The 10,256-nt window shown below is 42.9% G+C and overlaps 2 protein-coding genes across 3 annotated transcripts in view; one reads left to right on the top strand and one right to left on the bottom strand.

Annotated features, from left to right (window-relative positions):
* Positions 1–6,336, top strand: part of LOC119365507 — a 13,995-nt gene extending 7,659 nt beyond the window's left edge. The window contains exons 9-14 of the mRNA XM_037631151.1: positions 397–1,597; positions 1,701–2,054; positions 2,290–2,527; positions 2,771–5,343; positions 5,441–5,577; positions 5,779–6,336. Of these exons, the coding sequence (XP_037487048.1) occupies positions 397–1,597; positions 1,701–2,054; positions 2,290–2,527; positions 2,771–5,343; positions 5,441–5,577; positions 5,779–6,079 (4,804 nt within the window). The 3' untranslated portion in view covers positions 6,080–6,336. The remainder of the gene's footprint in view (positions 1–396; positions 1,598–1,700; positions 2,055–2,289; positions 2,528–2,770; positions 5,344–5,440; positions 5,578–5,778) is intronic.
* Positions 6,337–6,947: 611 nt separating this feature from the next.
* On the bottom strand, positions 6,948–10,143 carry LOC119365506. 2 transcript variants are annotated; one of them, XM_037631150.1, is made up of 3 exons: positions 10,000–10,143; positions 9,436–9,860; positions 6,948–7,268 (listed from the first exon to the last, which is right to left on the bottom strand). In XM_037631150.1, exons 1-3 carry the CDS (start codon positions 10,042–10,044, stop codon positions 7,256–7,258), a joined length of 483 nt encoding a protein of 160 aa, XP_037487047.1. In that variant the 5' UTR covers positions 10,045–10,143; the 3' UTR covers positions 6,948–7,255. The 2 variants fall into 2 exon arrangements, with proteins under 2 accessions (XP_037487047.1, XP_037487046.1); XM_037631149.1 differs by having other exon boundaries at positions 9,436–9,896; positions 10,000–10,127.
* Between the last annotated feature and the right edge of the window lie 113 nt (positions 10,144–10,256).

Below are 10,256 nucleotides of genomic sequence, written 5' to 3'. Positions count from 1 at the left end.
TACTGCATTTCTAACCTCATATTCTCTAGACCCTTTGTCATACCTTTCTGAAGGGTTAATCTTTTATCCATCTGACATGCATTTTCTCTTTAATGTATGATTATTGGAATTATTAAAGAAAAACTGCACATATTGGGACTACCCCAGTGGCTTTTTATAGAAGGGGAAGATAAATCATGATCACCACTTTGCATGCCTGGCCTTGAATGTGGCTGGGTTGGGCGAGCACTCAGCCACTCACATGACTAGCCAACCAAGCCTTGCTTGATGCTCTTTCTAAAATTATATTACAAGCTGGTTCGATGATTTCTTTGAAGGATTTTTGCTTTGCTCCTTTCATGATTTGTACCAACAATAATCCTTGTATTAATTTCAATTTATTTCAACCCCCTATAGATTTGGCACCGGTGATATCTCTGGCCAGCCTAGCATTCTTCACATGCATGACATCATGGATGACCTGGAAGAGTTTACAGAAATTCCTGACAATTTTTGTGACCTACCTCATGAGCACTATCCTCTTACTATAACATATCGTAAGTTTTTGATGATGCTTGATGGAACATGCCGGACATCATTTTTTGATGCGTTTTATGGTGAAATGAAGTCTAGCTTTGAGAGAGGCCATTCAAGATCTCGTGCAGTGCAAACTTTTATTGAACTGAAGGAAGTTACCTATGAAAAATTTGCTGCTTTCTACTGGCCTCGTTTCAATGCAGACCTGACAAAGAAATTTGCTGCATCCACTGTCTTCACCGAAATAATTTCTCATATTAAGGGTGCATATCAAGCAAGCAGGCCTTGTACTGGCAAACTGGGAAGACAAGATTATGTGATGCTTTCAGATAAAAGATTTTCATCTTTGAACAATGAGAAGAGAGATAAAATTTATGATATATTCCTTGAATATGAGAGTATGAAATGTACTGCCAAGGAGTTTGATTTGTCAGATTTCGTCAATAGTCTTCACAGCAGTCTTGTATCTGAGGGCTACAATGGCGATATGGTGGATTTTGTTTACATAGATGAGGTACAGGATCTCACCATGACACAAATAGCACTTCTTAAATATGTCTGTATGAACATCAAGGAAGGCTTCCTTTTTGCTGGTGATACTGCACAGACTATAGCAAGAGGTATCGATTTCAGGTTTGAAGATATCCGTTCACTTTTTTATACTGCATTCCTGGCAGAGACAGAAGCGTCGAATCAAGGACTTAAACACGGTAAAAAGGTCCATCTCTCTGATATGTTCCAACTGTCTCAAAATTTCCGCACACATTGTGGCATCCTCCGTATGGCACAAAGTATCATGAGCCTTCTGTACTTCTTTTTCCCGTCAAGTGTTGACAAGCTTAATCCAGAGACTGGACTTGTATACGGAGAAGCTCCTGTGCTGCTGGAGTCTGATAACGATGAAAATGTAATTATGACCATTTTTGGAGAAAGCAAAACCAAACATGGTAACCTGCATGGGTTTGGTGCTGAGCAAGTCATACTGGTTCGTGATGATGCTGCCAAAAAACAAATTATTGATCTTGTTGGTAAACAAGCTCTTGTTTTGACCATTGTTGAATGTAAGGGCCTTGAGTTTCAGGTATGGGCCTATAAATTTAGTTTCACCTCTGTTCATTTTGCAAAATATTTTAGTTGTAGAACACTGTTTCAAAATGTGTACTTACCTCATAGATATTGTGTAGGATGTGCTGTTGTACAACTTTTTTGGTTCGTCACCTTTAAGAAACAAATGGAGAGTTCTCTATGGCTACATGAAAGATAAAGATATTATATCACACTCTGAGGAGATCTCTCATCCGGGATTCGACAGAAGCAAGCATTATCTTCTCTGTTCAGAGCTGAAGCAACTATATGTTGCAATCACACGCACTAGGCAAAGACTCTGGATATGTGAAAATACAGAGGATTACTGTCGACCAATGTTTGACTACTGGAAGAAGTTGTGTCTAGTAGAAGTTAGATTACTAGATTCTTCCCTCATTCAGGCAATGCAGACGGGGAGCAGCAGTGATGATTGGAGGCTACGGGGAACCAAGGTTGGTGACCTTACTTATTTAGTCTGGAAAGCCAATTTTAATTTACCATGCTATGCATTATCTTGCCTATTGAGTAATTTCTGTGTGTTCTTACTTCTTAGTCTTGTGAAATTCATGTTTTTTTGTCCCAGTTGTTCTATGCACACAAATTCTTTGTTAGGCGGGTCATGGCGCGTACCTACTTACAGTTTTACCATTGTTATTCCACGTCACTAGTTCTCTCTCTTTTTTATAGTTATTCAATGAGGGGCAATTCGAGATGGCTACTATGTGCTTTGAAAAGGCCGGTGATGCACATAGAGAGAAGTTGGCGAGAGCTGCTGGACTTGTAGCGACTGCTAACCGTGTCATCTCAACAAATTTGGAGTTGGGCAAGGCTTCATTGCAAACAGCATCAGAGATTTACGAGTCCATAGGCATGCATGAGAAAGCTGCTACTTGCTATATCAAATTAGGTGACTACAAAAAAGCAGGTGTGCCAACTCTCCATAATTTCCAAGATGTATCCATACTTTGAGATTTCATCATTCCATAACGTTTTACGTTGTCCTTAAAGAGCTGCCATATAAGTAAATGTCATCAAATTTCAAAACGTTTTTTCGAAATGATATCCCTACATAAATTACGGACATGCTAATTTTTAGCTTTCATATGGATAGTTTTACCTCACACTCCATGAAGCTCTGTCTGACTAAACATTGTGTTCCTTGCCATAGGTATGGTCTATATGCAAAAATGTGGTACTTCTAAACTTGAGGATGCTGGTGATTGTTTTGCTATGGCTGAATGCTGGTCGGAGGCAGCTGAAGTGTTCTTGAAAGCTAAATGTTACACAAAGTGTTTCTCCATGTGCTCGAAAGGAAAAAAATTATTCAATCTGGGCCTACAGTTTCTGCAGCAGTTAGAGGAGGAACATTCGCTTGAGAATTCAAAATCCTTGGAGGTTTCTGCAATTAGAACAAAGTATCTGGATAATTGTGCTCAACATTATTTTGAGCGTGGTGACATAAAGCATATGATGCCTTTTGTTAAAGCTTTCAGCTCTATGGATCATGTACGGGCATTCCTAAATTCTCGGAATCTTGTTGATGAACTGTTGAGTTTAGAGATGGAGATGGGTAATTTCCTAGAAGCTGCAGGAATAGCAAAGCATAATGGAGATGTCTTACTGGAGGTAGACATGCTCGAGAAGGCAGGCTTGTTTGAGGATGCGACACGGCTTCTCCTCCTCCATATCATTGTGGATTCCTTGTGGTCTTCAAATAGTAGAGGGTGGCCTCCCAAAAGATATGCAGAGAAGGAACAGTTGCTTTCAAAAGCAAAAGAGATGGCAGAAAAGGTATCTGAGTGCTTCTACTGCTTTGTTTGCGTGGAAGCGGATGCACTGTCAGATGTGAATAAGTCTCTTCCCAGTTTAAATTGCACTTTGGTTGAGGGCAGAAAATGTGCAAACTTGTTAGTTGAACTCGTTGCTTCCCGTTCGATTCTTGATGTTCATCTCCAGTCTCGAGCCTCTGGATACAATATAGAATTAGGGCCAGGATCTGAGGATGAAAATAGTTGTAATGATATGCTGGCCTCTAACCAGATGTCACCCCAAACTCTGTTTTATGTTTGGAATAACTGGAAGTCAATCATAATCAAAGTACTATCTCAACTTTGCCACGCCGATGGTCCAGAATTAAATGATTATGCAGTTATGTATGAAGATCTTTGTGCCAAGTACTTTGGATTGAGAAAAGATGGTGAAGCTGACAGATATGTGGTGCTTAACGTGAATGCAAGTTGGCTTTCTACTGCTGGCAGAAATTCTTTGCAGCAAGATGGCAACAGATGTTTCTTGGGTGCCCCTCAGTGTTATTCATGTGCTCAGTGTTTCTGGATGAATGAGCTGTCTTCTGTTGGTTTCAGTGTACTTAAGAAGTTGGAGTCCATTGTTCAAATTTCTCCAAAGTCATCATCTTCTTATACCCTGGTGAGAACTATCCTTATCATAAATGAGATAGCAAAGTTTCTGGAAGAACCACAGTTCAGTATGCCAAAAAGTTCCATGAAGTTAAGAAGCTTTTTTGTTCTCTGCGAGCGTCGCTTCTTTGAGTTAGTTTTTCTTGTGTGGAGAGATGGGACAACAAGGAGCCTCTTGCGTCTACTTGACTCACCAGCTGCATATGGATTGATTGCTGATTCTCTTAATTCAAATCTTCGCCCAGCAAATAAAAATCTGACTCACGGGCATCTTGGGAGAACAACAATGCTCCTGCTTCATGCAGCACAATTGGATGAAGTGCTACTTTCAAGACTACTGCAGTACCTGGACAATAGTTCTGATTGGGCAGAATTTTTCCAATATTTCAAAAGATTTCTTGACAGTGGTGGTGATAGATCCTCCTTGATCTTGAACTTTAAGCGTTCTCTTGAGTTTACCTTCAATGTGAAGTGGAAGGATGAACTAGACTACATATCCCCAATATGCTATGTGGGTCTTATGGAGTGCCTTGGTTTTATGGCTTCATCATGCTTAATACAGAATGATTTTATATGCTGCACGAAATCTCTGTTGGTCAATATGTTGGAGTGCCGTACCAGCAAGGTTTACATTGACACCTGCCTGGTATCTAACTCGAGCCCAGATTCTGATCTTGATCGTTTGGCATACACATCAGGCCGTTTCATATATCAGACAATTATGGCTATCTTGACGAGCAAGCATATGCTCCAGGAATGGGTACATAAGACTTCATGTCCTTCTAGTACTTCATACAAACTGGTCCTCCTTAGACTAGTTGTTACACTTTATCCACTGATCCTTACTCTTTCTCTGGGGAATTGCTATGAGGTCACACATAACCTCCTGAGGAATGAAGTGTTCAAGGATTTACCTGTGGAGTTCTCTCAGAAGATTGTACATGCTTTGCAAATTAAGTCTCGCACACCGAGCAACTTCACAAGAGTGCTTGCTGATGCACTCGCCGCAATTGGAGATAATATGGTAGTTATTGGTACACCCAAGAGCCCGGTAGACTGTCGAAACCTAAATGCTTATATGATTAGCAAGGAGGATTTTTATGATGTTCCGAAGATAATGGCTCTTCTGTGTCCTGAAGAAGCAAGTTCTGTAAAGCAAGAGACCCCGTTGCCTGAAAAATCTGATGGTAATAAGTCTGGCAATGTTATTGCTGGAAACATTCCTAAGGCTGCACAAGATAGTGAGATGGAGCGTAGTAGTGGGATGGATTTAGCTGATGAGATACTCTTTGAGAAGCTTGAGACTCTTCGAGCCGAAGGCCTGGTGAGTTTCAAATGTTATAATGCTTGTTTTGTTATCATCCAGTTTGTCCCACTGTTCCCAGCTGCCATGTTATTCTAAAAAAAACTAATTTGTGCAGAAAAATCCGAGGGATATTATTGAACTCCTTGTAAGTGCCCTTCCATGGCTGGAAAGTAACACTCCAGCAGGGATTGATAAACGATTGCTGGATGATGTCAGGCGCATCTGCAGTGAGTTTGAAAATGGTTCTGACAGGTAAGCGAATGTTAATTCGGCGCCAAGTATAAAATTCTTAAATGCAGTACTACAAATGCCACATTGCAATTGATAGGCATGCAGAGTGGCATCTTTCTGCATGCTCTGCACCCTCAAGACTAGTGTAAGAGACATGACTAGGTTATCCCCATGTCTTCTGAAAATTTACCACTTGGCGCGAATTTGTTTTGGTTATCACAGGGTGAGGGGAAGAGCTTTTCTTGCTGTGGAGAAGCTGCGCAAAGGTGAGAACAAACTGCAGCTGATCCTCAGAGTGCTGACTGAAGCAAGCCTAAGGAGGATTGAAAGCGAAGCGACGAAAAAAAGCATGAATGACTGGAGCAGCGGTGCTGCTGTCCAGCCTCACGCCGACGCCGACGGATGCTCAGATGACGACGAACCTGACACGGGAGAAGCTGCGGCCTCGACCTCCAGAAAGGCGGTGCAGAAGCAGAAGAGCAAGAAGAAATCCAAGAAGTCCAAGGGCCGTGGCAAGAAGTGAGCTGCTGTGGCCCCCTAAGGTGGTGTAGTTTCCCAGTTGCCAAACATTTACCTGCATTGGAGAGAAACTTGTATATCCATTTAGAACCAAAGTACAGCAAGTGCTGTGTCCTGCTTGGATGTGCTGGTGGCTTATGTTGTTGCCTTGCCCTTACTGCTGCTACTACTAGCTGAGCCTGTTTGTGCCCTTTTTGGTGCCGTGTTTATGCCTCATCTTTTCATTGTCGACCCAGTTAAGCCAAAACTAGTTACTCTTCACATCTCTCACACCTTGATGTACCTGGGGTACTAGTAATTAGTTACAGTTCATCCCTGTGAAGCTTAACTAGTTACTATAACAAATGGAGTACTACATTCGTTCTTAAAACATAGAGTACTTGACAAACAGAAACTGGACAAAAGGAAATGTGTTGCTTCACATCAGATCAGGGAGGGAACGTGGGATCAGATGACTGGAAGATTGCTAGCATCTCTCAGCTTTGGTTGGTTGTGAGGGCTTGTATTTTTGCCAATTTATTGTTAATATCCTAAATATTTACCTTAGTCTGTCAGTAGCCTGTTTTGCCGGCGCCCACGGATTTGAAGTTCCAGCTAATTATGTGGAACGAGCTCACTGAAAGTGTTAGGCCCTTTATCTGCCTCTTGAAGTTGAATAGTTCTGCCTTAATGATCACTTCTCAATCCCCACACATATTGAATGATTTTTTTCTTTTCTTTCTTTCTTTTTCAAAAGAAAAGAGTCAAAAAGCGAAACTGCATTGCTGGAAGACTTGAAATTGGTGAAACCATGGACAGCTTAAATTAATCATCCATACAAACTGACATTCGACCAATTCTCAACACGCCAACAGCCATGATCCACCAACAGATGCACCAGTAATAGAAACGATGTGATGATTGCATTCATAATTCACCAGGCACAGAGCAATGCAAGCATGAATCAAACCTCAGAACCCACATGTTCGCATACATCCGAGATGTTCATAGCTACACTCGTACTGACAATCTCACAGCTCCAAGTTTAAATTAATCACCATCAGTCAAAACTGCAGACGTGCTTAAAATAGGCTCAAAGCCCCTAGAACCATGATAGCCGACTTGGATGACGGGGGCGAAGAAATGAAAGGGATGGGGTGCTCCAGGTGATCATCTCTTAGCATGCAACATCCCCTCCATTCTACACAGCAGGCCTACATGATAGTCAACAACACAACTGAATATGTGCACAAACATTTTTAAAAATTTAGTCCAATAAGGCAGGAACCCCGCGAAATTATATCAAGGAGCTACAGGAGACCCCGAGCCGAAGCCCACGAATTTTAACTGAAGTAGCTAAACTCGCTTCCACGGGGGGGTCGAACCAGAAGCCACATCTGGGCTCCCACCTATATATATATATATGCACAAACATTATGTAGCTAATATATAAAAATAACTATGGTATACTGGTGTTATACTATGGTATACCACCTACATCTATTTAGTAGGGTTGCTAAATCAGCAACTGCCTCTCTTTTCCAAGTGTACTTATCATGTTATCCTACTCACTGTTTGTGATTGATCTCACCATTTTCGCGATGTTCTCCACTTCTTCGAGTCCCCAACCAAATGGAACACGTGAAGATATCTATAACCCCAAAGCAATTCATTTCTACTATGAAAAATCAAGTGCGTAGTCAAATAGTGAATGCCAGGCTCTGAGAGGTAGATAGAACAAGACATAACTGCAGCTAGGATGAAGAAGTCTGAAGGCATTGTCCACAAGCTCAAGCCGCGCCACAACTAACACTTTAATATAGAGTTTGGTACATTTGTTTGGGATGAAAGACCATTCACGAAACGAATCGATGGTGAACCTGACGTTAACTGAAGCAGATCAAAATTCTACTTCATCTAGACAGTCACATTGTTTCGCTGCGAAGACAAAACTGGAGGGGCTCTAAACAGTGTGTAGCAAAGCAATGGTAAACGTTTGGCGAAAGAGAATAATAATTGGTGAAGATCCTTTGCAGATCTTGAGGGCAGCAAGGAACAAATTATAGATTAACTGGTTTGACCCTGAATAATATACCGAGCGACTACTTTTGTGCCCCTGAACAATTTACTACTAGCCAAGCTAATAGAGCTACAACCACTATCTAGGTACTATACCAAATCTCAACTGTTAAGTGACTACTACAATCAGACACATAGAAGAGTCCCAAGGAGATAGAATCTCCCATTCTGCCTACATCCCTACTTTAACTTTTGAGTTGAAAGTGGCACGGGGGATCGAACCAGAAGCCAGAGCTGGGCTCCCACCTATATATATGCACAAACATTATGTAGCTAATATATAATAGAACAAAAGCAATCAAATGTCTGTTCACAAAGGCATATTTGTTTTCTCAGCACAAGTTACTGGTTTTATACTATGGAATACCACCTACATCTATTTAGTAGGGCTGCTAAATCAGTAACTGCATCCTGTCATCCTACTCACCGGTTGTGATTGATCTTACTGTTTTCACAAAGCTCTCAAGTTCTTGGTGTCTCAAACCAAACGGAACACGTGAAGATATCTATAACCCTAAAGTAATTCATTTCTAGTTTGAACAATCAAGTGTGCAGTGAAATAGTGAATGCCAGGCTCCGAGGCAGATAGAAAAAGACATAATTGGAGCTAGGACGGACAAATCTAAAGGCATTGTCCACAGACCAAGCCACGCCACACCCAACACTTTAATCTACAGTTTGGCACTTTGGTTTGGGATGAAAGGCCATTTAGGAAACAAATCGATGGTGAACCTGATATTAACTCAACCAGATCAAGAAACAAGTACTAACTTACTCAATCTAGACAGTCACATCGTCTCGCTGCTAAGACAAAACCGGAGAGGGGGTGTATTGGTGAAGACCCTTTGCAGATCTTGAGGGCAGCCAGGAACGAATTATAGATTGGTTTGACCCTGAATAATTTACCTAGCTGCTACTTTTATTCCCCTAAGGATGATCAGTTTACTACGTACTAGCCATGGTAATAGAGCTACAACCACACCTCTACAGCTCTACTGGCTGTGGAATAAATCAAGGTACTACCATAGTGGCACATTTCTACTGGCCTGTGCATTAATCTATCTAGGTACTACACAAAATCTGAACCGTTAATTGATTACTACAATCGGATACATAGAAGAGTTCCAAGGAGATAAAATCTCCAATTATGCCTACATCATTACTTCATCTTTTGAGTTGAAACCGGGCAAACATACAGGCCTGTTCTAGGCATACTACTCTGAAATTCTGAAATGGTCGTAGACTAATTAGTTTGCAATCGCATAGTGACCATGAATGCAGGTGCAAGGAGCGAGAACTCACTCGTGGTGAGAAGCCGAAGCCGGAGCCGAAGAAGCGGGAGGGGGAGCTAAGGGTTCGGGGAACTCCAGTGGGATGTCTTTGCTGAACAGGCTGAGGTGGTTGTCGAAGGCCGGGACGGGGCCGACGCTGGCCTCATACTCGGCGATGGTGGCGGCGGCGAAGTCGTCGATTTGGCGGAGGGACAGCTCCTCTTTCTCCGAGAGCGAGACGGCACGGTAGTAGTGGCGCGCCTTGTGCATGTCCGAGAGGTCGGCGCAGTACTGGCCGAGCATCAGCTCGAGATCCATCACCGCCTCGAGGTCCTGCACCTTTTTCTCCAGCGCGTCGATCGCGCGGTCCGTCCGCACCGCGTACTGTCCTATCATCCGCACCTTGTCCTCCCCTTCCTTGATCTTCGCGGCCACCAACGCCTTCGCCTTGGCGTCCTGCGTGACACGAACGCCAATCCGTGAAGTGAAACCCTAGTTGATTTCGACCACGCCAATTAGATCAGCAATCGCGCAGGCCGATGAGCAATTGACGACCGACGAGTTCCGAGAGAGCGAGGGCGAGAGAGAGGGGTACCATGGAAACCTCGACGGCGCCGGCGCCGGGCGCCGGTGCTGCCATCACGGGACGGGGGGAGCGAGAGAAGGGGAATTTCTTTCGTCAGGGTTTACCAACGCCCAGCGTGCGACGACGGTGCGACTGCGAGCCTCCGCGGCTGGACCTGCCTTAGGTAGGCCGAACAGAATTAGCTGGGCCGCTCCTTGTGCAGCACATCGTATTTCTTTGCGACGAAAGTATAGGTTTCCCTTGCCTAAAAAAAAAGAGAGTATAGT

Source organism: Triticum dicoccoides, chromosome 2B (genome assembly GCF_002162155.2).
Source record: "Triticum dicoccoides isolate Atlit2015 ecotype Zavitan chromosome 2B, WEW_v2.0, whole genome shotgun sequence".
In the NCBI taxonomy this organism is placed as follows: domain Eukaryota; kingdom Viridiplantae; phylum Streptophyta; class Magnoliopsida; order Poales; family Poaceae; genus Triticum; species Triticum dicoccoides.
Note: the sequence above shows the minus strand (reverse complement) of the source record. Positions and strands in the feature narration are given on the sequence as shown.